At 48.5% G+C, this 27,234-nt stretch overlaps 2 protein-coding genes across 3 annotated transcripts in view; one reads left to right on the forward strand and one right to left on the reverse strand.

Moving 5' to 3' along the window:
• The window catches only part of PYGL (glycogen phosphorylase L), a 53,637-nt gene extending 52,203 nt beyond the window's left edge, over positions 1-1,434 (forward strand). For both annotated transcript variants that reach the window (XM_060270675.2, XM_088674708.1), the window contains exon 21: positions 1-1,434. In XM_060270675.2, the coding sequence (XP_060126658.1) occupies positions 1-201 (201 nt within the window). In that variant the 3' untranslated portion in view covers positions 202-1,434.
• ABHD12B (abhydrolase domain containing 12B) lies at positions 1,433-27,234 on the reverse strand. Its single transcript, XM_060270689.2, has 13 exons — positions 27,016-27,234; positions 19,605-19,738; positions 17,321-17,423; positions 16,955-17,074; positions 16,237-16,267; positions 15,674-15,719; positions 15,452-15,581; positions 13,136-13,173; positions 10,947-11,029; positions 9,444-9,526; positions 7,412-7,490; positions 3,835-3,959; positions 1,433-1,560 (listed from the first exon to the last, which is right to left on the reverse strand). The coding sequence occupies exons 1-13, from the start codon at positions 27,126-27,128 to the stop codon at positions 1,536-1,538; spliced, it is 1,110 nt and encodes a 369-aa protein (XP_060126672.1). The 5' UTR covers positions 27,129-27,234; the 3' UTR covers positions 1,433-1,535.

A 27,234-nucleotide genomic window follows, 5' to 3' on the forward strand; every position in this document is an offset into this window, starting at 1 on the left:
AATACCAAGGAGTGGACCAAAATGGTGATCAGGAACATCGCCGCCTCCGGGAAGTTCTCCAGCGACCGGACCATTAAGGAGTATGCCCGGGACATCTGGGGGGTGGAGCCTTCCGACTTGAAGATCCCGCCCCCCAATGCGCCCCGGGATGTGGCGGACGAGATGCTGGCCAACGACACGTCCGAAAAGATGCACGTCTGAATTTGCACGAGCCCCCGAGAGTTAGCTCTACCTGAGTAGTGAGTGTGCGGTCCTGTGTGCTTTGTGCGAGGCAGGCTCACGCTTGTTTAGTGATGCTAACAGTAGTTAAAAGTTGTGGGCTCGGCTCTTTTTATTTCTGCTTTTACTGGCGTTGAAAGGGGGAATCTGACTTATTTCGTGAATTCTGCAGAAGTGCAAAGCAAGTTTTAAGGGCACTTGTGAGTGTCCTGAACCCCTCCCCCTCCTTTCCGTCCCTTGGCAGCCTGGGAATTCCTAGTCCTAGGCCAAGTCCTAAGGCTCCCAGGATTGGGCTGCTGTTGAGCCTCCTGCAAAATCAGTTTCCAGGAGGGACCAGTGGCAAGATCAAGTCAACAAGCTGCTCTTTTGCATCCTCATCTCTTTTTAAAAGATCAGAAAGGGAGCTGCCCAAGATTGGTTACCCATCAGATAAACCCTTAGCAGAGGGTGTGGGACCTGTCTGGTGAGAGAGGTGTGTCAAAACTGGTGGCAGCAGAGTCCCTGGGGGGTCTTAATGTCGCTGTCTCTGCCACCTTGTGACCAAGGGCCTTCCCCCAAAAGAGGGGTCCCCGCTCCAACTTTCCTATGAAGACACCCAGACTTCCTTTCTGCATTTTAAAGTTCTGTCTCTGAGCATGTTGTTTTGGGTCGGTTTTTTTCCTCCCAGCATTTGGCAAATAATGGGAGTTGGGTTTTCCGGGGCTTGTTATTTGCTCTGATTTGGCATTAAAATGTGGGTTTTGCCAAGCGAAGCCCTGGAACGAAACGAAAACCCACCCGCTCAGATGCGGAGCTTCAAAGTACAGGCCTGCGCCTGGAAAGTGGGGTGCAAAAGGAAGTCTGGCTGAGCCCTAGAACCTGTCCTGCGGTAGCTGGACCAAAGTGCTTTTAACGGATACCCTGAGGTATTGCAGAAGGTGCTATGTGTTCAATGCCATTGGTGTGCTCAGCAGGTACAATGCCAGCTGCTTGCGTGCAGTGAGAAAGATGCGCTAAGAAGGGGAGAGAGTGTGTCTTGCTCAGATAGTGCTTAAAATATCCATGTTTAGGAGCATTAATAAAAAAAAAAAAACCAAGCAAACCCCACATCTTTGCAAGGGCTACATGCATCAGTTTGTGTTTGCGTCTCCCCGCTTTCTTGTCTCCTGGGTCCACGCTACAAATCTTGCATTCCTGAAAATTCACACCTGGTAAAATAAAACGAAATCCACTCTTCCTGTTCATGGCTCATTTTATTATCTGTAGCAATTTGAGCTGGACAAGGGCGCAGCGTTCCTTGCGGGTGGCAGTGGCTGTTTCTTCCTGCGTTCCTGCTGTCACTTAACACTCTGGAGGAAGTTTCTGTTTGGGGGCAGGAGGGAAACAAAGAGTTCATGATTTATATTCCTTTCAACCAGGGGCCATGCCAAGTATCTACTTAGGCAGGGCTGCCTTAAGCCTATGTGGCGCCGAGGTGCAAAGATCCGCCCGGCGCCCCCCACACCCCAGGTTGCCCAGTCCCAGGCGCGCAGGAGGGCAGAGCCGGCCAACCCAACCGCCTCAGTGTCTTGCTGGTTCGGTCGCCCCCAAACTCGTAGTGCAGAGCCACCCGCAGCAGAAGAGCGCGGGCTGTTCCCCAGACTCAACTCTCGGGCCCCGGACTCTTGGCCTGGCACCCCTGAGAGCCGGGTGCCCCGCACCCCTAGCACCTATGGGTAAGACGGCCCTGTACTTAGGCTGTCCTTGGGCTGGGACAGAGTTTCCCGAACTTGGGTCTCCAGCTGTTTCTGGACTACAACTCCCATCACCCATGACCATGGGCCCTGCTAGTTAGGGATGGTGGGAGTTGTAGTCCCGAGTTTGGTAAACCCTGGTGCAACATTTGGGCAGAAGAGTACACTGAGTATGTGGGTGCACATATATGCCTTTTCAGTAAATATGGAAGGTGCGTTTGTTTTAAATTGGGGGAAGTGAACCACTTGCAGTAGACCAGCTGCCTCTAATCTTCCCCATTACCTAGGTCAAGTGTAGCCAATGTTGTTTCTTCTGACAGACTACAACACCAATATAACATGGAGGAAGCCACATTAGCGCTGCAAGAGCTGCCCGGCCACTGAAAGCCACCTCTGACCACAGGCCCAATTAGAACAACAAAAACTTATTATTTATACCCTGCCCATCTGGCTGGGTTTCCCCAGCTACTCTGGGTGGCTTCCAACAAAAGTTTTAAAATACATTAAAGCACCAGTCATGAAAAGCTTCCCTCAACAGGGCTGCCTTCAGATATCTTCTAGAAGTCAGATAGTTGTTTATTTCTTTTAGATAAGATAAGATAAGATATCTTTATTGTCATTGTCCCCTTGCGGGGACAACGAAATTACTCGGTTGCTACATCCACTCCGATAAAGCATTCCGCATAATCCAAAATTACAAAAACCTAATTAAAAACAGTAAATATAATACAAAATAACAAGTATAATAAGATGACTTCAAAGTCCAGGCCAGGCATCCCCAAACTTCGGCCCTCCAGATGTTTTGGACTACAATTCCCATCATCCCTGATCACTGGTCCTGTTAGCTAGGGATCATGGGAGTTGTAGGCCAAAACATCTGGAGGGCCGCAGTTTGGGGATGCCTGGTCCAGGCTTTCCATTTAAGGCCAAAATCGCTCTAGAGAAGAAACTCTTCCTGAGACAGTTTAACATCTGATGGGAGAGCATTCCACAGGGCAGGCGCCACCACCGAGAAGGCCCTCTGCCTGGTTCCCTGTAACTTCACTTTTTGCAGTGAGGAAACTGCCAGAAGGCCCTCGGTGTTCGGGTTGAACAATGGGGGTGGAGACATGTTCCCTCCACCTGCCATACTGATTTCTGCAATGATCACAGAGTTATTTTTAAAAATACTGAGGTTATACTGCTAATGGGCAGGAGGGTTGTTGGACAATCTCTCTCATCAAGGTGCAGGAGCAATGAACAACGGGGCCTCCCTTCTTGCAAAGAGCCAAGGCAAATAGCCTGGGCTGAAGGCTGCTTCTTGGGCTTTCCAGCACAGCAAATTTCCACATCCCCCTCTCTGCTGGAGCAGGCAGATGCATGAGCCCAGCTCCCTGCTGCATCCCAGCCCTCAAAAGTGTCAAAGGGAAATACTACTACTACTACTACTACTACTAATAATAATAATAATATATTATTTATACCCCGCCCATCTGGCCGGGTCTCCCCAGCCACTCTGGGCGGCTTCCAACAGAAGAATAAAACACAACAATCTATTAAACATTAAAAGCCTCCCTGAACAGGGCTGCCTTCAGATGTCTTCTAAAAGTCTGGTAGTTGTTTTCATTTTTGACATCTGTTGGGAGGGCGTTCCACAGGGCAGGCGCCACCACCGAGAAGGCCCTCTGCCTAGTTCCCTGCAACTTGGCTTCTCGCAACGAGGGAACCGCCAGAAGGCCCTCGGTGCTGGACCTCAGTGTCCGGGCAGAATGATGGAGGTGGAGACGCTCCTTCAGGTATACAGGACCGAGGCCATTTAGGGCTTTAAAGGTCAGCACCAACACTTTGAATTGTGCTCTGAAACGTACTGGGAGATCGGGGACCCCATTCTGCAAAAGTGTTGCTCTTCCTTCCGCCCACTTACTTCAGGATGCCGACAAGATCAGGGTGGTAGGAAATGTAATCGTGTCCGAAGCCCATAGCAGAAGGGAAAGGAATAAACACTACGTTCTCTTTCTTCTCCGAGGCGTTGTATGCAATCTCAAAGAGCTGTGAGGGAACAAATGAGGCAGGTTGAGAAACAATCTCCCAGGACATTATATACAAGATATTCTATACAACTAGCTGTCTTATTACAAAAGAATTTCAGAAATAGACTGGAAAGAGAAGTTGCTGAATAGCAACTTATTACCAAACTTAAAACCATGGAGAGACCTGGTCTGAATAGAGACATTGGATTCTTATCTCATTATACATCTCACCCCTTGCACATCTCACCCCTTGCTTTTTCCTGTAAGACCAACTGCAGTCATTAACAGTCGTCCACAGGTTCACCATACCTATCAGCCAATCACCCATTCCCACCACCCTTCTGAGTAACACCCCTCCCAACCCTCTCACTGTATATAAGGGTCTGGTGACTTCTGTTTCAGGGTATCTGAAGAAGTGTGCATGCACACGAAAGCTCATACCTATGACAAACTTAGCTGGTCTCTAAGGTGCTACTGGAAGGAATTTTTTATTTTGTTTTGACTATGGCAGACCAACACAGCTACCTACTCATAAGGCTTAGTTTCCAGACACTTGATCATTTTGGCTGCCCTCCTCTGTACACGTTTCAGCTTGTCAACATTCTTCTTAAATTGTGGTGCCCAGAATTGGGCACAGTATTCCAGGTGTGGTCTGACTAAGGCAGAATAGAGTAGTACTATTACTTCCCTTGACCTGGACGCTGTTGATGCAGCCTAGAATAGGACAAAGGTCCGTATAGTTAAAGCTATGGTTTTCCCAGTAGTGATGTATGGAAGTGAGAGCTGGACCATAAAGAAGGCTGATCGCCGAAGAATTGATGCTTTTGAATTATGGTGCTGGAGGAGACTCTTGAGAGTCCCATGGACTGCTAGAAGATCAAACCTATCCATTCTGAAGGAAATCAGCCCTGAGTGCTCCCTGGAAGGACAGATCGTGAAGCTGAGGCTCCAATACTTTGGCCACCTCATGAGAAGAGAAGAATCCTTGGAAAAGACCCTGATGTTGGGAAAGATTGAGGGCACTAGGAGAAGGGGACGACAGAGGACAAGATGGTTGGACAGTGTTCTCGAAGCTACGAACATGAGTTTGACCAAACTGCGGGAGGCAGTGCAAGACAGGAGTGCCTGGCGTGCTATGGTCCATGGGGTCACGAAGAGTCGGACACGACTAAACGACTAAACAACAACAACAAAGAATAGCGTTAGCTTTGATTTTCCTGCTGCATCACACTGTGGACTCATGTTCACTAAGTCCCCTAGATCCTTTTCACATGTACTGCTAGTAAGCCAAGTGTCCCCCATCCTATATTTGTGCATCTGGTTTTCCTTACTAAGTGCAGAACCTGACATTTGTCTCTACTGAAATTCATTTTATTAGCTGGGACTCAGAATCAGAATTCAAAATGACCTTAACAAATTGGAGAACTGTCTTCTGCGACATTAGCTACCCCTCCCAGTTCGGTGTCATGTGCAAATTGGATGAGCACCCCCTCAATTCCTTCATCCAAGTCATTTATAAACACGTTGGACAACAACAGGCCCAGGACAGAACCCTGCGACACCCCCACTTATCACTTTTTTCCAGGATGAACCATTAACTGCAATACATACAATACCATGTAAAAGGATCAAATTGAGAAACAGAGACACATGACTTGGGTTTTTTTTTTATGGTTTTATGAGTTTATGGTGGCTTCTCCCCCCTTTCCCTCATTTTATCCTCTCAACAGCCCTGTGAGGTAGGTTAGGGCTGAGAGAACTTGCAGTGGCGCTCAGCTATGTTTTGCGAGCTGGGATTGGAAACATCATCCTGTTCTGACAGCCTCTTTACTACCCCTCCTGCAAAAGGACACTTTGCGTTGCAAGGTGAGGCTGTGGTTTCATTTCCACTGTCGAAATCCCCCACCCCCGGCTTGGCCCTGGCTTAAAACTTCTGATGCCACCATTCTCCAAAAGGTTCAAAGCATGTTGCAGCATTAATAACAATAATAGAAAAAATTATATGTAGAGTGAGCAACCTATTCACCACTCCCTCTCAAAATGAGCACCCTAGTCCCTCTGAAATAAATGCAGGTTGCTTTGAATGGTCAGGAAATGACTAAGCAACAAGGAATTCAAAGGCAGTAGTTGCAAAGGATGTTTTAATAATAATAATAATTTATTCTTTATATCCCGCCCATCTGGTGGGGTTTTAAAGCATCGCATGGGGACCAGTCGCCCTATGGCTGTTGGATTGCAACTTCCGTCAGCCCCAGCCATCCTAGCCCAGAGCCAGGGATGATGGGAATTATAGTCCAGCGACCCCAGGAGGGCCAAAGCTTCCCTAGCCCAGTTTGAAAGTGTAACCCAGGCATCCCCAAACTGCGGCCCTCCAGATGTTTTGGCCTACAACTCCCATGATCCCTAGCTAAGAGGACCAGTGGTCAGGGATGATGGGAATTGTAGTCCAAAACATCTGGAGGGCCGAAGTTTGGGGATGCCTGGTGTAACCTATTTGTGACTGACCTTGCACTTGCAGCCCTAGAATGGCAATGACAAATGGTCGCTCGCCTAGGGCGAGGAGAACTGTGTCCCCAGGTGACCAAACAAGGAGCCTTTTGTAATTATGAAAATCATAGAATCATAGAATTATAGAGTTGGAAGAGACCACAAGGGCCATCCAGTCCAACCCCCTGCCAAGCAGGAAACACCATCAAAGCATTCTTGACATATGCCTGTCAAGCCTCTGCTTAAAGACCTCCAAAGAAGGAAACTCCACCACACTCCTTGGTAGCAAATTCCACTGCCGAACAGTTCTTACTGTCAGGAAGTTCTTCCTAATGTTTAGGTGGAATCTTCTTTCTTGTAGTTTGAATCCATTGCTCCGTGTCCGCTTCTCTGGAGCAGCAGAAAACAATATTTCTCCCCCCTCCATATGACATCCTTTCATATATTTGAACATGGCTATCATATCACCCCTTAACCTTCTCTTCTCCAGGCTAAACATACCCAGCTCCCTAAGCCGTTCCTCATAAGGCATCGTTTCCAGGCCTTTGACCATTTTGGTTGCCCTCCTCTGGACACGTTCCAGTTTGTCAGTATCCTTCTTGAACTGTGGTGCCCAGAACTGGACACAGTACTCCAGGTGAGGTCTGACCAGAGCAGAATACAGTGGTACTATTACTTCCCTTGATCTAGATGCTATACTCCTATTGATGCAGCCCAGAATTGCTATGGCTTTTTTAGCTGCTGCATCACACTGTTGACTCATGTCAAGTTTGTGGTCTACCAAGACTCCTAGATCCTTTTCACATGTACTGCTCTCAAAATAATCCATAGTTCTGCCCCCCCCCCGACCCCACCCCACCCTGCCACCATTTTACTGGCCATTTGAGCAGATAACCATGGAGGCTTCTTTCCATGGCTGCACTTCCTTCCCACTTTTAAAAGAAATGAAGAAAGAAGATTAGAATAGTACAAAGGCTTCGTTACCTTTCTTCCCTGCTGTATTGGTATGATCGCGTCATCTTCTGAATGTACGATCAGGATAGGACTCGACAACACTTGGACGCTGCAGATGGAGACAGAATTCAGTGAACCAGCAAGCATTTGGTTAGTCTGGTTTTATCCTGCATCTTTGGCCAAACCCTGGCCCCCAAAGTGATTTGGAAAATTGGAACACTAGATAATTAAATTTATATACCACCCTTCATCTGAAAATCACAAGACAGTTTATAAAATAGGTGGAACTTTAGTCGAGAAGCGGGTTAAATCAATCAGTTAAATTTGCCCGACCCAGGTGGCGCTGTGGTTAAACCACTGAGCCTAGGGCTTGCTGATCAGAAGGTTGGCGGTTCGAATCCCCGTGACGGGGTGAGCTCCCGTTGCTTGGTCCCAGCTCCTACCAACCTAGCATTTGGAAAGCATGTAAAAATGCAAGTAGATAAATAGGAACCACTACAGCGGGAAGGTAAACAGCGTTTCCGTGTGCTGCTCTGGTTTGCCAGAAGCGGCTTTGTCATGCTGGCCACATGACGTGGAAGCTATACGCCGGCTCCCTCAGCCAATAATGCGAGATGAGCGCGCAACCCCAGAATCGGTAACGACTGGACCTAATGGTCAGGGGTCCCTTTACCTTGAATTTAAAAAATAGTTTTTAAGCAAGAGTCATACTTTGTCTTTAGATGTGAGGTAGAACAATCTTAGAAGAGGCATATTCTCTCTCTCTCTCTCTCTCTTTTTAAGTGTGAGCGCAACTACAAAGCCTTTCCTGATGGCCCACCTGGTCCGATACAGTGGTAGCAGCCCCACCAAACAGGGAACCGCTGTAAGAGTCTAGAAGTACCATGTGGTTTTTATTCTAGAGGACTGGGCTGGGCAGTGACCAGTGACCCAGTAAGCAGCAAAAATTGTCCCTCCTTTCTCATCAGGTTGATCATTTGGTGACCAGGCAGAAAGTCAAAATCCCCATCCTCATCTAATTTTTACAGATCCCCTGAGGAGAGAGTTGTCTCTATCTGCATACATAGAGGAAGTCTGCAAGAGTGAGGGGTAAAACCCATTTTGGTCAGGCACGTGGACCCCAGTGGGGTGACGACCAAGGGTGAATGCAGACCCCAAAACAGTTCCCCAACCTGTGCTTCCCAAATTAAATTGCAATTTGAATAGAAAATTTGAATACCACTTGGTTGTAACAAAACCTCAAAATGGTTTACCAAAAATCTATTTTTTTAAAAAAAAATATATATATATATCCATAAAGGACAGTTTTTTAAAAAAAACCTTCAAACAACTATTTAAAACCAACAATAACCTAAAAAACACACATGTAACTTCCATGTGTCTGGATAGACTTGCCTAAACGAAAAGGTTTTCCACAGGCGCTGGAAACGGTACAGCAAAGATAGCTGTCAATAAGTAGGGAGTTCCAAAGTGTAGCTGCCACCACACTAAATGTGTACGATGAGTATTATGTAGCACCTATAACGCTGCCAGATCCGCAGATCAAAGCAGTCGAGAAGGCACATGTGCGAGACGAAATACTCCATAATGTAGAATGTTGATGGATGTTTTAATCTTTTTTTAAAAAGTTTATTGCCGATTTTCTATTTCGAATGTTTTAAAGAGTTGTTTTCACTGAACAGCCAGTGTGGCGTAATGGTTAGAGTGTTGGAGACCAGGGTTCGAATCTCGCCACTCAGCCATGAAGCTCACTGGGTGACCTTGGGCAAGCCACCATCACTTCGCCTAACCTGCCTCGCAGGGTCGCTGTGAGGATGAAATGGGGAGGAGGAGAACCACATGCACCGACTTGAGATCCTTGGAAGACAGAGGTGGTATATAAATGTTAATGATTATGATAATATTATTCTCTTTGTAAACCACTTTAAGGGTTTTGCTTTGTTTTTACAATTAAGTGATGCATGCCTTTTATGAAAGGACACCAGTTTTGCTCAAGTGTACACAGACTTCTACAGGGATACGTGCCCCAAACAGAACCCACCTTGGCACCCTTTGGACTCACTTTTTGTCGTTTGGGAAGTACATTTCCGCGAGGGCCATCGTGTCTAAGATCAGATAGTCAAAGCCAGGAAACTTGCGGTAGATCTGTTTCAAGAAAGTGCTTGTTAGAAGAAGTCGCAGCGGAGCAGAGAGCCTGAAGAAGGGTGGACATTTTCCATGGATGGAAAATGCCTTTGTGCAATTGCCCCAGTAAATGTGTCAGCAAAGCACACATAGGTGTGGGTTAGGGTGGGTCTCTATTGCTGCAATATCAATGGCAAGAGGAATCCAGGTTCCAAATATATCACCTGGCTGGTTCACTCCAGCAGAGATCCCTCTGTGGACCAGATCACGCGCACACACACGATTTCCAGCGTCTGCGCAGGCGTGATTTCTGGTGCCGCAGAAGCGAGTCCGAGCAGGCGGTTCGGCTCGGGGGCCGGTTAAACGACCCCTGTGGGCCCACTTGTGGCCCATGGGCCTTAGGTTGCTGATCCCCGATTTTGGTTTTCCCCAATGGTAATTACATTTGCTGGCCCAGAAAAGGCCTTTAGATCATCATTGTTTTTAATCTACGCCAGGCATCCCCAAACTTCAGCCCTCCAGATGTTTTGGGCTACAATTCCCATCTTTCCCAACCACTGGTCCTGTTTTGTAGGCCAAAACATCTGGAGGGCCGCAGTTTGGGGATGCCTGATCTACACACACAGTTTGATAAACCAATGGCACAAAGGCACAATAATTAAAAAAAACCACACACACACACACACAGCATAATTAAAACACACAACAAAGCTAGCATATAAATGTCCATGGTAAGACAGACTCATTAAAACAGCACAAAATGAGAACACGAGGTGCAGATCGAGAGATGAAGGGAATGCCTGTGTAAACAGACACCTCTCGAGAAGCTGGCAGGTCGCCACTTTCGATAGGGAGTCTCACATTTCGGGACGTTCCAGCACCATTCCGAGCAACTGGTACTGCCTCCAACTCAGAACAGACCAATGAAAGTCTTTCTTCACGGAACACATAGTTGAACTGTGGAACTCACTGCTGCAGGAGGCAGTGATGGTGACCAACTTGGAAGGCTTTCAAAGAGGATTGGACAAATTCATGGGGCAGAAAGAAGGCTATCGACAGCTACTAGCCACAATGGCTATATCCTCTGGTCAAAGGCAGCAATGCTTCTGAATACCAGTTGCTGGAAACCGCAGGAGAAGAGAGTTGTGCTTGGATCCTGCTAATGTGTTTCCCATTGGGGCATCTGGTTGGCCACTGCGAGAACAGGATGCTGGACTAGTTCTGATCCAGCAGGCCTCTTGTCGTGCTACATTTTACTTTTGCTCAAGGTACACTTAGAGGCCGTACTTGGCTCTTGGGGCTGAAGTCCCCCTTGCCAGCCAAACAGAATAGAAATTAAAATCACTTGCCAAGTGGCACACCACGCTGTTTACAGAGTTGCTCGGCAAGCTGTTTCAGTGGCACCAGGGAGGGGTTGCAAAAGAAGAGCCCTAAATCTTACTTTTGTAACGGGGATGGTAGCGGCTGCATCCCGGATGTTGGTATAAGGAGCCTCCAGAACCAGCGCGTCGACTATGGTTCCATCTGCAGCGGGAAGAGGTGGGAATTAGAAAATTAAAGCGGAAGCAAACGCAATTAAGCCTCAAGCAATGGAGTCAAATGACAAGAAAGGAGATTCCTACTGAACTTTAAGAAGCACTTTTGGGTGGTAAGAGCCGTCAACAGTGGAACGGACTCCCTCGAAAGGTGATGAACTCTCCTTCCTCGGAGGTTTTTATAAAGAGGTTGGATGGCCATCTGTCGGCGATTCCTTAGCTGTGATTCCTGCATTGAGGAGATGGACCCTTGGGGGTCCCTTCCAACTCTACGATTCTGTGATTTAATTCTGCAATTCCATGAAAAGCCCTTGGAGAGAGAGATGCCATGACAAAACCCTGGAGAAGGGCAGTTTCTGCCCACCGGAAGACAAATGCAAGAACCAGGACAGCGAGTTATTCCAGTCCGACAGAGACAAAATGTACAGAAATCCAGGCTGACTTGAACAGGCAACTTGCAAAATTTGAGGAGGGTGTATCTCTCTATCAGAACAATGCAAAGCAGATTCCAACAAAATGGAGCCGTGTTTGATTGCTGCCAACACAAAATCATCGCAAGGTTGCAATGTAGTCTTCCACCCCCTTGCAATGCAGGAATTGCAGCTGGGAATCCCATGTCGAGTTCCACTCTCATCCCATCTTTCCGGAGCTTCTCGGCTTCCTCACCACCCCAGTCTCTTCCAACCCCTATAGACCTAGGGGCAAACTATATGCAGTTGTGAATGAGGGGCACTGGGAAAGTACATAGTAATGGCGTCAGGAATGAGGATTCAGCAGAAGTATGGGAGAAAGTGGGGGGGCAGTTGTATCTGTCATTTGTGTTAACAGCCTCTCACTTGACGTCATACGCAAACAGATCGAGCAAGCGAGCCTTGGCACATATTTACATGAGTGGGCTCCCCAAAACTTGATGCTCAGTTGGACCCCATCCAGAGGGCCATTTTCGAAGTGGGGGCGGGGATTTTGGCGTGAGTTCTGCGATTTGTGCAGGAATTGAATTGGCCCTCTGCACCGCAGTTCCATAGAGAGAAGCCACACAAGCCTCAAAGGGGGGCTCCCCAACCGCAGGATCTCACCCCTCCCACCCTGTTGCTTCATGCACGCATTGACAGAGAGAAGGGCATTTTGAACATGCTCGGAAACACCCTTGAGGAACCCCTGAACTGTTCTGCATCCGCTGAAGCAGATTTCAGGGCCAAATCTGTACCCTTGACTATGCAAAAGCCAATCCCCTCACTTCCAGGAGGAAAAGGTTTCATAACCCTGTAGCACAGGCCAAATTAAAAGACGAAATTAAAAAACGCCTGCTTCTTGGGAGAAAAGCAATGGCAAATCTAGGCAGCATCTTAAAAAGCAGAGACATCAGCTTGCCGACAAAGGTCCGTATAGTTAAAGCTATGGTTTTCCCAGTAGTGATGTATGGAAGTGAGAGCTGGACCATAAAGAAGGCTGATCGCCGAAGAATTGATGCTTTTGAATTATGGTGCTGGAGGAAACTCTTGAGAGTCCCATGGACTGCAAGAAGATCAAACCTCTCCATTCTGAAGGAAATCAGCCCCGAGTGCTCACTGGAAGGACAGATCGTGAAGCTGAGGCTCCAATACTTTGGCCACCTCATGAGAAGAGAAGACTCCCTGGAAAAGACCCTGATGTTGGGAAAGATTGAGGGCACGAGGAGAAGGGGACGACAGAGGACGAGATGGTTGGACAGTGTTCTCGAAGCTACAAACATGAGTCTGACCAAACTGCGGGAGGCAGTGGAAGACAGGAGTGCCTGGCGTGCTATGGTCCATGGGGTCACGAAGAGTCGGACACGACTAAACGACTAAACAACAACAGCACAGGCAATTCCTACACTCAAAAGTACGCACACATGGGCTCTCTTCTAAGCTGTAGCTCAGTGGCAGCAGAAGGTCGCAGGTCCAATCCCTGGCATCTCCAAATCGAATTTAGGAACAGCTCCCTTTCCTGAAACACTGGAGAGCTGCTGCCTGTCAGTGGGGACAGCACTTTGCAGCTTCCTATGTACCCACAACCAGGCCCCCTTGGATTGTGAGGCCGTGACCCTTCCACACACACAGATATTCATAATTACCTTTTTCTTTCAGCCTCCTAGCAGTGTTGGTAGCAATTCTGCGGGGAAACAGGAAAGAGGGATGTTGTCACATCGCAGGCCCAGAAGATCACTCCTGGATCAGGCCAATGACCCATTGAGCCCAACATCCAACGGGGACCGGCAATAATAATAATAATAATTTATTATTTCTTCCCCAGCCACTCTGGGCGGCTTCCAACAAAAGTTTAAAGATACATTAAAACACCAGTCATTAAAAACTTCCCTAAACAGGGCTGCCTTCAGATGTCTTCTAAATGTCATATAGTTGTTTATTTCTTTGACATCTGATGGGAGGGCATTCCACAGGGCGGGCGCCACTACCAAGAAGGCCCTCTGCCTGGTTCCCTGTAACCTCACTTCTTGCAGCGAGGGAACCACCAGAAGGCCCTTGGAGCTGGACCTCAGTGTCTGGGCTGAAAGATGGGGGTGGAGATGCTCCTTCAGGTATACTGGACCGAGGCCTTTTAGGGCTTTAAAGGTCAGCACCAACACTCAGGAACATACTGGGAGCCAATGTAGGTCTCTTAGGACTGGTCTTATGTGGTCTCGGTGGCCGCTCCCAGTCCCTAGTCTAGCTGCCGCATTCTGGATTAATTGCAGTTTCCGGGTCACCTTCAAAGGTAGCCCCACGTAGAGCGCATTGCAGTAGTCCAAGCAGGAGATAACCAAAGCATGTACCACTCTGACGAGACAGTCTGCGGGCAGGGAGGGTCTCAGCCTGCGTACCAGATGGAGCTGGTAAACAGCTGCCTTGGACACAGATGCCTGTGGGAAACCAGTGAGCAGAATTCGAACACAAGAGCCCTCTCCCCTCCTGCAGCTTCCAGCAATTGGTGTTCAGAAGTTCTTCTGCTTCCAACTATGCAAAACAATCATGGCTAGTAGCCATCAATAGCCCTCTCCTCCGTATTTCTGTTCTCAAAAAAGTATGAATTGCAGGAGGAGAGAGTTGCTCCTGTGTTCAAATCCTGCATGCAGATTTCCCATAGGCATTCAGTTGGCCATTGCGGGAACAGGAGGCTGGACTAGATGGGCCATGGCTTGATCCAGCATGCTTTTGTTGTGTTTCTTTTAATTATGATTATTAATTACCCGTCCTTCACCCTAAGGCCCCGGGATGGGTTGCAACATTAAAAAGTGTTTAGAACAACTTACCATCAGAAAAATAAGGTGGGTCTTAACACATATATACACCTCAAGGGTCAAAAGCCAGTGGAGTCTAGAAGTGTGTGTTCAGCATAGACACCAACTCCTAGGGGCTCAAGTCCTTTCACCGCCCCTCCCAATAAAATATCAGGGTGGGGGGTCAATGTGGACAACCATCAGTTGCAGAAGAGCCCAATTGCAGAGTCGAGTGTGGCACAGCACAGCTGCTCTGACTGGTGGCTCACAGAATCATAAAACTGTAGAGTTGGAAGGGACCCCAATGGCCATCTAGTCCAACCCCCAGAGAAGCGGACACGGAGCAATGGATTCAAACTTCAAGAAAGAAGATTCCACTTAAACATTAGGAAGAACTTCCTGACAATAAGAGCTGTTCGGCAGTGGGATTTGCTGCCAAGGAGTGTGGTGAAGTCTCCTTCTTTGGAGGTCTTTAAGCAGAGGCTTGACAGGCATATGTCGAGAATGCTTTGATGGTGTTTCCTGCTTGGCAGGGGGTTGGACTGGATGGCCCTTGTGGTCTCTTCCAACTCTATGATTCTATGATTCTATGAATGGTTGTCCTCCTCCTGCCATGGAGGGTAAGGAGGGGGGGAGACAGTTCCCAGGTGGTGGTGGTGGCATTAGGAGGAGGCAGACAAGCACCAGAGAGGAGGAGCCACCGGCTGCTGCCTCATTTGGCTCCTCCCATCGTTCTGACGTCCCGTGTATGACATGCACAGGCTCCCCAACCTTCTGCTCAAGTTGGCGCTTCTGGTCTTCAGCAATGTACAAAAGTGTCAGACACACCTCTGTGGGGAAGGAGTTCCACAGCTTAAGAGGCCACCACGGAGAAGGCCCTTTCCTCCTGGGCCACCCCTTCTCCTCCCAAGTCCCTGGGGGCAGAGAGACGACCAAAACGGCCCCCTCTGCTGATCTCAACAATCAAGAGGGTCTGTTGAAAAAGAGTATTTTAGCCCAAAATTTCAGGGCAGACCAGTCAGCTGAAGGGCATCTCAAGAGGGGGTTTGTATGTGAGGTGCATATTACGCTGAAAGTGGGATTGCTGTCTAACTGCCCTGGTGCTATCGTGAGGACAAATCACCATGAATCCACAATAAAGAAGGCACCTCGGGCTCAGAACGCAAAACCTACCCGGTACCCAGGGAGTGTCCCCACATGAGGACTGTGCTGTTACGGCTGCGGGCTTTGACCCAGTCGTAGACAAACAGGATGTCCGTGGTGAAGCCGCTTTCACTGGGGTGGCCGGTGGAGTCCGCGTAGCCTGGAGGGAGGGATGGGATGAAGGATCAGAGGAAAAATACATCATCTGCGTGTCCCGCAAGACCCCAGCATTATTTGTGCGTCGGAACTTACCTCGGTAATCAACAGCCAGGACATGGAAGCCGCCGTCACTCATGGCCTGTTGACGAAAATGAGCCAAAACGTCCGAAACAGAAAGCTAAAAGGAAGTCCTCCTTCGCACAGTGCAGAGTTAAACTATGGAACTCACTGCCACAGGAGGCAGGGATGGCCAGCAACTTGGGTGGCTTTGAAAGAGGATTGGACAAATTCGTGGAGGAAAAGAGGGCTGTCATAGCTACTAGCCACAATGGATGGTCTGACTCCATAGTCAGAGGCAGAAATGGTTCTGAACACCAGTTGCTGGAAACCACAGGAAGGGAGAGAGCTCTTGTGTTCGAATCCTGCTTGCCTCCTTCCCATTGGCTGCTATGAGAACAGGAGGGGGGGGACAACTCGATAGGCCATTGGCCTGATCCAGCAGGCTCCTCTTCTGTCCTTGCTTTGATGGTGCTTTGATGGTGTTTCCTGCTTGGCAGGGGGTTGGACTGGATGGCCCTTGTGGTCTCTTCCAACTCTATGATTCTATGATTCTATGTCCTTATTTTTAAAGGGGAAGAGGGAACATCACAACTTACCTTTGCAAAACGAACTCTGTGACCTGCCGCTCTGTAAGAGAGGTCAAAGACAAGAGCCAAGTGTTCAAATCATCATTGCCGGTGATCAAAATTGCTAACTTGCTTATTTCCAGAATGACTCATAAACAAAACACAAGCCAGCATGGTTTAAAGCAAGCATACTGTATATTCCTGCGTATAAAACTACTTTTTAACCCAGGAAAATCTTCTCAAAAGTCGGAGGTCTTCTTATACGCTGGGTCGTATTTCTTATACAGCAAGTATATCCCAAACTCTGTATTTTAACTGGAAAAGCTGGTGTTCGTCTTATACGCCCAGTGATCTTATACGCCGGAATATACAGTAGGCAAACTCCAGCCCTCCAGATGTTTGGGACTACAGTTCCCATCATCCCTGACAACTGGTCGTCAGCTAGGGATGATGGGAATTGTAGTCCCAAACATCCGGAGGGCCGGAGTTTGCCTATGCCTGGTTTAAAGTTTTAAAGTAGTTAAATGAGCAAGACTATTCAGGCCCACACCAGCCACAGGAGGGGGAATGGGGCCACGGGACGCCCTTGGTCATTGAACCCGGGACCATTCCGCTTGCAGGGCAGGTGTCCTGCACTACGCTACAGCCCTTCTGCCCCAATATCCAGACAAGGCATGCAGAATAACAACAGAGAAGTAGAATAACAGAGCACCAACGCTGCCTTTGTTCCTTTCGGTCTCAAACTCACCTGGTCCCCCCATTGCCATGGAGATAGATTATGATGGGATTATCGTCCGCCAGGGCCTCTTCGTACCAGCTGGGGCCCTTTCCCTCAGCCTCCTCCCGCATGTTGTCAGGCAAGGAGTGCCTAAGAGGAGAAGCAAAAGGCCTATTCAACCGCAGTGGGGACTGCCCCATTGCGGATGGAAAGGGGGAGCGGTGAGGCTGCGTCTGCCCAGATCGGTGCACAAAGCGAGCCTCAAGCTCATCAGCTAAAAACACGGATTTGCGCACAGAGAAAGTAGAAAGCAAAAGTGAATGGGAGTGAGACTCGGAGGGTGACACGCAGATCAGCCCACGGCCCCTGCCAGGCCAAGGGGGTGCCCTTACTCACCAAATCCCAATCGTGATCCCCGGTTCGGAGGTGAGGTAGAAGTTCCTCGTGTGATTCAGGTATACTTCGGGCTTCTGGTAATCCACCCCAAGGGGGAAAACAACTGCAAAAGAAGTTCACTTTGGAAATTTGCTTCTTGGCTAAGGCCTCGCATTCCCCAAGCGCCCCCAACACTTGTCAGTGCCACAATAAGCGGGCGAGGAGCACCTCTGCTTTATGACTTCGAATGAATGGGCAGCAAAACAAAAGTGTGCGCGTGACATGGCAAAAGTGGACACAGGACAGTTTTCTCCCATCTCTCGGAGCACTAGGACTTGTGGACATCCAGATCTTAGAATCTCAGGACAGATCTTAGAATCATAGAACCGTAGAGTTGGAAGAGACCACAAGGCCCATCCAGTCCAACCCCCTGCCGAGCAGGAAACACCATCAAAGCATTCTTGACATATGCCTGTCAAGCCTCTGCTTAAAGACCTCCAAAGAAGGAGACTCCACCACACTCCTTGGTAGCAAATCCCACTGCCGAACAGCTCTTACTGAAGATGAAACAGCTCTTACTGGAGATGAAAGAAATGACCTCCTCATCCACAGGGCACAGTTACCACAGCGGAACTCTCTCCCACAAGAGGCAGGCAGGGGTGGCCACCAAGTTGGATGGCTTTAAAAGCAGATTGGGAAAATTCACGGAGGAGGGGGCTACTAGAAGGTTCTTTTTAGGTTCTCAGTGCGGATTACTTAAAGTGCTTTAATTCGCTCTGTCCAGGGCATCCTGGGAACTGAAATCATAGAATCGTAGAGCTGGAAGAGGCCCCTCAGGATCATCTAGTCCAACCCCCTGCCACACTGGAAAATGCAGCTGTCTCATATGGGGACCGAACCTGCAAAGTTGGTGTTATCAGAAGCAACTGAGCCATCCAGATATGGGTAGCTAAATGCGGGTTAGGTGTCCCCAAGAGAATACTGCCAGGACACTCACCAAACTACCCTTCTCAGGATTTGGGGGATAAAATGATATCAAAGAGATATAAGCTTGGAATGCAGGTGTGCCCCTCTCTCTCCTGGAGAGCTGCTGCCAGTCAGTGTAGAGACAATACTGAGCTGGATGGAGCAATCTCCTGACTCAGCTTCCTATGTTCCTTTGCTCCCAAGACAAAACCTGTTAAGATCTTCCTCTCCTGCCTTGAGAGCAGTACATGTGAAAAGGATCTGGGAGTCTTGGTAGACCACAAACTTGACATGAGTCAACAGTGTGATGCAGCAGCTAAAAAAGCCAATGCAATTCTGGGCTGCATCAATAGGAGTATAGCATCTACATCAAGGGAAGTAATAGTACCACTGTATTCTGCTCTGGTCAGACCTCACCTGGAGTACTGTGTCCAGTTCTGGGCACCGCAGTTCAAGAAGGATACAGACAAGCTGGAACGTGTCCAGAAGAGGGCAACGAAAATGGTCAAAGGCCTGGAAATGATGCCTTATGAGGAACAGAAGAAGTATCTGAAGAAGTGTGCATGCACACGAAAGCTCATACCAAAATAAAAACTTAGTTGGTCTTTAAGGTGCTACTGAAGGATTTTTTTTCTATTTTGCTTCGACTCAGACCAACACGGCTACCTACCTGTAACTAGTGTTATGAGGAACAGCTTAGGGAGCTGGTTATGTTTAGCCTGGAGAAGAGAAGGTTAAGGGGTGATATGATAGCCATGTTCAAATATATAAAAGGATGTCATATAGAGGAGGGAGAAAGGTTGTTTTCTGCTGCTCCAGAGAAGCGGACACGGAGCAATGGATTCAAACTACAAGAAAGAAAATTCCGCCTAAACATTAGGAAGAACTTCCTGACAGTAAGAGCTGTTCGGCAGTGGGATTTGCTACCAAGGAGTGTGGTGGAGTCTCCTTCTTTGGAGGTCTTTAAGCAGAGGCTTGACAGGCATATGTCAAGAATGCTTTGATGGTGTTTCCTGCTTGGCAGGGGGTTGGACTGGATGGCCCTTGTGGTCTCTTCCAACTCTATGATTCTATGATTCCTGCAGCAATGACTCAGGCTGGCAAAGACCTTCCTATTCAGACAGGCCTTTAGATACAGAAGTGCAGGAGATCTTGACCCCTGGGCAGCTGTCAGGGCAAACTGGCTTAGTTTGAGATAAAGAAAGATGCGGTTCGATACCAAGCAAACCTTTGATCAGAAATTGATTTCCAGAGGTTCAGCCAGCCTCTGGGGAAATCTTTGCTGCAGACCGTTTAAAGATCAATAAGCAAGCAGGCAATAAGCAAGGAGAATACTTACGGAAATTAAGAAAGACAAACTTTTGCAGCAGCGAAGGGAACGTGCGGATGATGAAGGGGATGGAGGCATACAAAATAAATACATTCAGAAGCAGCGTCTTGATTTTACTGGCTTGGAACCAGTCTAGAAGCCCCCTAAAAGATAAGGAGATAAAAAGACTTAAATGAACAAAGAAAGGGCAGTGATCATTATTTCCATATTATTTTTATTCATTGCATTTGTATCCCCACCTTTCCTCCAAGAAACTCTAAGCGGCCTACATAAGTTTTCCTCCTCCTCATTTAATCCCAGCAACAGCCCTGCGAGGTAGTTTTGGCTGAAAGGTAGTGAGTGTTGAACCAAGGTCAGCCACTTAGCTTCATGGCCGAGTGGGGGATTTGAACCCTGGTCTCCCGGGTCCTAGCCTGACGCTTTAACCACTTTGCCACACCAGCTCTTCTCGCAGTTCAGTGTTCAAACCTATTTGCATCTTACAACAGCCCTGTATGGTAGGCCGATGAGAGAGTATTTCCGTACTGGAAATGGGAAGGCTCAGGAGAAATGGATCCCAAAGACTGCCGAATGCCTCACCCACTCTGAGCAAGAATAAGAACTGAATATGGCCCTTTCGCCGTTTCTATCTGGGCCTCAGGACTCTGCACAGCCACATCCTCCTTGCATGTTTTTGCCTGGCTGAACTGTCTGTCCCCTTGAACCCGATACCACCTTCTTCTTCTTCTTCTTCTTCTTTAATTTAATCTTTGTTGGTTTTAAATATTGCATCCATTCACCACAAAAAGAAAAAGAAAACACATCAAATGCAAAAAAAAAGAATGTTACATATAAAATAAAGTTCTTCCATGCCTTGAGACTTCCGTCTACCTCAGTGTGGGTCCTTTGTTTCCTTGTTGACTGCATATTGTATGACATTTAACTTATCATAAATTATCTATAATCTTTGTAGCATATGACATTGCAGAAGTTAATCAAAGCATGTCAAAGATTTCATATGGGAACAATGTCCCTTTAAATATAATCTGTATATATACCATTCTTTGTTAAGCTTTTGATCTGTCTGGTTCCTAATTTTTCCAGTCTACCGAAACTCCTCCTCTGGCCACCGTTAGGGTGGGCCTTGCGGCCCTGACCTCTCCAGGCTCAGGACCAAGCTCCGCCCCCGGAAACCTTTAATGGAATACTTCTCCATTTGCTGGGCAGGTGATGACCTATCCTGCCCCCCTCCTTCTTTTTTATGCAAATTTCCATCTGTCAGGGATGTTTTAGTTGAGATTCCTGCTTTGCAGGGGGTTGGACTAGATGAGCTGAGGGTCCCTTCCAGCTCTACAATCCTAATACTTTAGCTGCAATTCCTACATTGCAGAGGGTTCGACTAGATTAGCCAACCACCTCCCTCCTCTGTCTCGCTAGATTTTTACACAAGAGAGATGCAGATAATGCTCTTGGCTTCTGATGCAACAGTTGGCTCAGCAAAGGTCTGGGCCCACACACGCCCCAGCTGAGGAGCGATTTCGCTTTGGGGTACTTTGGCAAGGCACCGAAACACACCCAAGAGCAGCATCTCAACTTGCTGTGATGCAGCAACCAAAGGACGACCGCAATAGTCAGGTTCCAAACAAGCAGAACTCGGTTGAGTAACGCCTGGCAGCAACACCCCCAGAGCTCACGTCGCCCTTGCTCCCTACCCTTAGGTAGTGGCGACACCACAAACTCCGAAAACCTGTCAAAGCACTTGCACACTCCCTGCATATTGCGGCAGAGTCACCTGTGGCAAGTGCCTATTGCCAAGTGCCAGTGCCGTCACCCACACGTCTTCCTCTCTCATCCCTGGAGGCAGTTCTGCAGCTGTTCCCACCCTTTTGATTTACTGAAACAGCTACAGGCCGGCCGTTGTATGAAAAAGCAAGCGGTTTCGTGGGACAAAACCAAGACAAGAAATCGGCAAAATGTCGCAGCGAATCCAAAACGTTGCTGAACTTCTTTACAGTACTTGGTTACGGTGGAAGATGCTTTAGTGTGTGAATTGAGGGCCAGATCAGAGTGGCCTGAGAGTTTTATTATTCGTTTGTTTCTTACGTTTATATCAAGGCGATGTACATGGTTCTCCTCACAACAACCCTGTGAGGTAGGTTAGGCGAAGAGAAGGTGAATGGCCCAAGTTCATCCAGTGCTCTTCGTTGGATTTTTTGAATAGTCAAGTTACTTTAGAGCCGGTCTAATGTAAATACTGTCTGTTTAAGAGAAACAGGTGCCAGTGTTTCTGTTAATTGCTCACAGGCATGGGCTCTGCTTCTTGTATATAAGGCTCTGCCAGAAAGCCTTCTGCATCTCTTAGTTAGATCTTTTCAGTTTGATTCATCTCTTAGTAGATCACTCTCTCAGTTGTTCTCAGTTTAAGAGATTCCAAGTTGAATCTTAGTAAAAGAGACTCTCAGTTTAAGAGATTCCTTAGTTGAATCTTAGTATGAGAGTTGCTTAGTTATAATGCTAGTTTGCTGTTAATTCTTGGGTAGTTTAATGGGAGTTTTGTGGGAGTTTGTGGGAGGTTTGGAATGTGGGAGAAAGCATTTATCTTTAGTTTAAAGTCTCTTTAGAGTCAGTTTGTTTTTCAGTTAAAGAAACCCAACAGTTTGTATTTTCATCTGCATACTTTTACAAGTGTGCAGCTAGTAAGGGGTTTCATATAAGGGAGATAATACCCTACGCTCTTGGTGGTGTTTTCTTAGCCAGGTCAACTTCTGACTGCGTATACTCTGCGTGAAGTGTACTTTAAAGGGCCGCTGGAAACTGGGATATATGATTTAGGTTAAGCAAGTTTCAATACCCAGTTTTCTCCAATATTATTCTTAACATATTCAATACTCTTCATGGTTGAGGGAAGATTCGAAACCCAGAACTTCCAGGGCCTGGAAAATCTGGGTTTGAATCACTATTCAGCCATGAAGCTTATTGGGTGACCTTGGGCCAACAGAAGACAACAGCTCATTTTAACATAATAAACTCATCAGCTGTGACTCTTGACAGGCCCAGGATAAAGTTGCTCATGACGGCTATTTATTTTAATTACAGCTCATCACCTGGGCCTATCTGTAGGCAGATATTTCAGCATTAGAAATAGCCCTAAAGCCCATCTCTGTGCGTTTGTAGGGAGGCAGGAAAGCTGGGAGCAGGGAGATTATTTCACACACAGTCTGGCTGCTCTGAGGTGGAGGGGGCAACAGTGAGAGGCTCCTGTAGATACCTCAAACTTTTGTACGGCTGGAATTAAGCTTACGGGTCAAAGTGAACAAGACTCTCCACCCACTTTTGCCTCTGGCCCCACCCACCTCAAGCATGTGGCCCCAGGAGGGAATGTGGCCCTTGAAAAGGGTTTCCCCACTCCAGCTGTTAAAAACTTTGGGGTGCTGCTTCAGTGCCCAGACCAGCTTGGGGGCTTATGCGCCTGCCACACACCCAGGCTGCAGGGTGGGGCCATGCAATGGTATTGTTTTGCACCAGAGTAGTAGGACCCACCAGGACCCCTGCCAGCCCCTCGAACCTTATCCCACTGCGCAGACTGGAACAGGGGTTCACCTTCCCCTCTGCCACCACAGCAAACTCTGCGAGGGCAGGATTTTATTTTTTACATAAAGACACACACACGGAGGGGAGGGGTTCCCAGAGCATGTGCAGAGTGCCCTGCCCATGCAACTGACTTGCCCCCCACAAAAAAATATCCCCAATATTAACAGAATGCCTCTATGCCAGATGGAGAAGACAGAAATGGGAGCGAGGCAGGAGGGCATGCAAGAACATAAATGCACTCTGCACATTCTCAGAGGCATAGGGTTAGCTGAGTGCTAACCCTAAAAACCAGCCCTTGGCACGATTGCCCTCAATTTCCTAGCCCCAGAGTAGCAGGGGGCAAAGAGAAGGGGCATTGCAAGGTACCATTGCAGAAGCTCAGGCCACAAGTAGCCATGTGCTAATTTTAAATAGTTGTTGCTGTTAATCGATTGCATTAATATCCCACTTTTTTTCTCCAAGGAGATCAAGATGGCACACATGCCCCCCCTCACTTAATCCCCACAACAACCCTGTGAGGTAAGTCAGGCAGAGAGAAGGTAGCGACTTGCCCAAGGTCACGCAGTGAGAGCTTCAAGGCTGAGTGGAGATTCGAACCTGGATCTTCTGGGCCCTAGTCAGACACTCTCTGACCACTGCACCACACTTGTGGAGCCAATGAAGAGGATGGGTTGCTGGGATCTTGCAAGCAATGGGCTTTTGCAAGCGGTCCAGACATTTTGGAAGCAAAGCCGAAAAGGGGTTTTGTGTTGTGTGTGTTTTTAAACAGAAGGTCTCATCCTGAAACAGCACTCCTGGCAGCTCTTGCAGATGGCAGATCAGAGGATTTTGGCCTCTCCTTACCTCCAGAGACATGGCCTCAGTTAAGAGGGTCAGGCAGGGAGAGTGTGGGGCAGACACCCCAGACAAAAGACCCTGAAGCAAAAGGTCTGTCTGACCCCCATTTTTTGGCCTTTGAGCTTCTGGAGGATGGATGGTGGCTAACAGATTGAGGTTGAATCCTGACAAGACAGAAGTACTGTTTGTGGGGGACAGGAGGTGGGCAGGTGTGGAGGATTCCCTGGTCCTTCAGGGGTAACTGTGCTCCTGAAGGACCAGGTGCGCAGCCTGGGAGTCATTTTGGACACACAGCTGTCCATGGAGGTGCAGGTCAATTCTGTGTCCAGGGCAGCTGTCTATCAGCTCCATCTGGTACGCAGGCTGAGACCCTACCTGCCCGCGGACTGTCTAGCAAGAGTGGTGCATGCTCTGGTTATCTCCCGCTTGGACTACTGCAATGCGCTCTATGTGGGGCTACCTTTGAAGGTGACTCGGAAACTACAACTAATCCAGAATGCGGCAGCTAGACTGGTGACTGGGAGCGGCCGCCGAGACCACATAACACCGGTCTTGAAAGATCTACATTGGCTCCCAGTACGTTTCCGAGCACAATTCAAAGTGTTGGTGCTGACCTTTAAAGCCCTAAATGGCCTCGGTCCAGTATACCTGAAGGAGCGTCTCCACCTCCATCATTCAGCCCGGACACTGAGGCCCAGCATCGAGGGCCTTCTGGCGGTTCCCTCGTTGCGAGAAGCCAAGTTGCAGGGAACTAGGCAGAGGGCCTTCTCGGTGGTGGCGCCTGCCCTGTGGTACGCCCTCCCAACAGATGTCAAAGAGGAAAACAACTACCAGACTTTTAGAAGACATCTGAAGGCAGCCCTGTTCAGGGAGGCTTTTAATGTTTAATAGATTACTGTGTTTTATTTTTCTGTTGGAAGCCGCCCAGAGTGGCTGGGGAAACCCAGCCAGATGGGCGGGGTATAAATAATAAATTATTATTATTATTATTATTATTATTATTATTATTATTATTACAAGAGCAACGGCACTTAAGCAAGGACCCAAACAAAGGAGCATTGCACATCCAGGTTTGGACAGGGTCCCACGCATGATCCCAAAGGTGGAATGGGTAGGAACAGGAAGTGTGCCAATGACCTTCGTCCCACTCACCCTTGGCTAACTGCCTGGCTCCAGAAACAGCACTGCAAATTTCCTAATGTGCAACAGTTCACACCCACAGTGCCGCCACCCTAGGGAAATGACAGCTCTGGTTAAATCTGGGAGGCGCAAAAGTTGCCCAAAAACTTCCTTAGCATTAAATGCTTGCTGTCCCAAGGATGGCAGTGGAGGAGAATGAACCGTGACAAAAGCGCGGCTTTTTTCTCTCACTTGTAACACCAGCAACTCGCGGTGTTGGAAGCTGAACGTTGGAAGATTGAGGAGAACATAATGTTGTCCTTCACTCCGCACAGTTAAACTATGGAACTCACTCCCGCAGGAGGCAGGGATGGCTCCAAAAACAGGCAGCTCATTCAACGGAGAATGGAGGGTGGTGTAGTGGTTAGAGTGCCAGACTAGAACCTGGTAGAGGCCAGGGTTCAAATCTCCCCCCCCCCCGGCCATGAAGCTCAGTGGGCTCACACTCAGTTGATCACACTCAGCCTGACCTACCTCACAGGGTTGTTGTGGGGGTTAATGAAGGAAGGGCAGAATGATTTATTCATTGGAGAAAAGGGTGGACTATAAAATTATTAGGGACCCAGGTGGCGCCGTGGTTAAACCACTGAGCCTAGGGCTTGCTGATCAGAAGGTCGGCGGTTCGAATCCCTGTGACGGGGTGAGCTCCCGTTGCTTGGTCCCAGCTCCTGCCAACCTAGCAGTTCAAAAGCACGTCAAAATGCAAGTAGATAAATAGGAACCGCTACAGCGGGAAGGTAAACGGCATTTCCATGTGCTGCTCTGGTTTGCCAGAAGCGGCTTTGTCATGCTGGCCACATGACCTGGAAGCTATATGCCGGCTCCCTCGGCCAATAATGCGAGATGAGCGCGCAACCCCAGAGTCGGTCACGACTGGACCTAATGGTCAGGGGTCCCTTTACCTTTATAAAATTATTATTATTATTATTATTATTATTATTATTATTATTATTATTATTATTATGCAATAAGTACATCATAAGCAAACAAACTGGAACATTGAATTTGCTCTGGGAATGTCCTGGTTTGGAAAGCTTGAATCACTGGCACCCATCCTGAAAGCCATTAAAAAGCCCCAGGGAGCTCCAGCCCAATCACTCTGAAGCAATTCCCACGGCAATCAATGCAACTTTACTCTAAAGCAGTTTTCCCTAACCTGGCGCTTCCAAGATGTTGCTAGGCAACTGCTCCCAACATCCCTGATCATTGGTCCGGCTAGAACCTGGGAGACCCATGGTTCAAATCCCCACTCTGCCCTAAAGCTCATTCTCAGCCTACCCTACCCTGCAGTGTTGTTCCGAAGATAAAACGGGGACTAAACGAGGAAAAGCTGGGATAGAAATGTGACAAGCTGCAAATTCATTTTGGCCAGCGCTGAATCCCGCCATCTTTCAGCTCTCCCTCTTGTTCCAAAACATCCCTTTTCAGATCATCGCGCACGCTCCATTCCCATTTTCAGCCTCTCTTGAAAACAAATGATGCTCAAAATGCATGTGACCTTATTTTTTTGTTTGTTTGTTTGAGCGGGTGGGGAAATAAAAACAAACCCCTTCTCCTCGCCAGCGCCAGATGAAATCCGGCAGCAAGAGAGCGAGGAAGCGAGCGGATGGGATGGCGGCCGGGCGCACGCGCGGCTGGAGGCGGAGAGTGTCGCCGGGTGGAGAGGCGCAGCAGGTGCCCGGAGCGCGCAAAGCGGGGCGACTTAGAATCCTAGAATGGTAGCCTTGAAAAGGACCACCAAAGGCCATCCAGTCCAACCCGCTGCAATGCAAAAATCCCAACTCAAGCAACCTCTGTCTCCCGGGATGGAGAGGCCACCAGCTCCCTGACTTACCCGGCCGGTTGGAGGGGGGCGCTCGCTGCGGACGCGGCCTGACCCATGTTGGAAGAGGCGGCGATCCCCTTGCCCTGCGCCCCCGAAGGCGCCTCCTTGGCGCGCCGCTTCATCGTTCGCCGAGCCGAGCCGCTGCGCCGGTTCCGATGGATCGCCTTCTCCCCGTCTCCCTTCGCAATGGGCGGGGCGAGGGCGGGGCCACGCCCACCGGCCCTTCGG

Source organism: Zootoca vivipara, chromosome 1 (assembly GCF_965207765.1).
Source record: "Zootoca vivipara chromosome 1, rZooViv2.hap1.1, whole genome shotgun sequence".
Taxonomy (NCBI): Eukaryota; Metazoa; Chordata; class Lepidosauria; order Squamata; family Lacertidae; genus Zootoca; species Zootoca vivipara.

Bases quoted from the DNA above. Each gene is read 5' to 3' on its own strand.
- ABHD12B (XM_060270689.2), bottom strand. From the start codon at position 27,128: ATGAAGCGGCGCGCCAAGGAGGCGCCTTCGGGGGCGCAGGGCAAGGGG. The intron at 19,739-27,015 runs GTAAGTCAGGGA...CTTATCTTTTAG, and splicing joins GCCCCCCTCCAACCGGCCGG to GGGGCTTCTAGACTGGTTCC. The intron at 11,030-13,135 runs GTAATTATGAAT...TTCCCGCTGCAG, and splicing joins TAGGAGGCTGAAAGAAAAAG to ATGGAACCATAGTCGACGCG.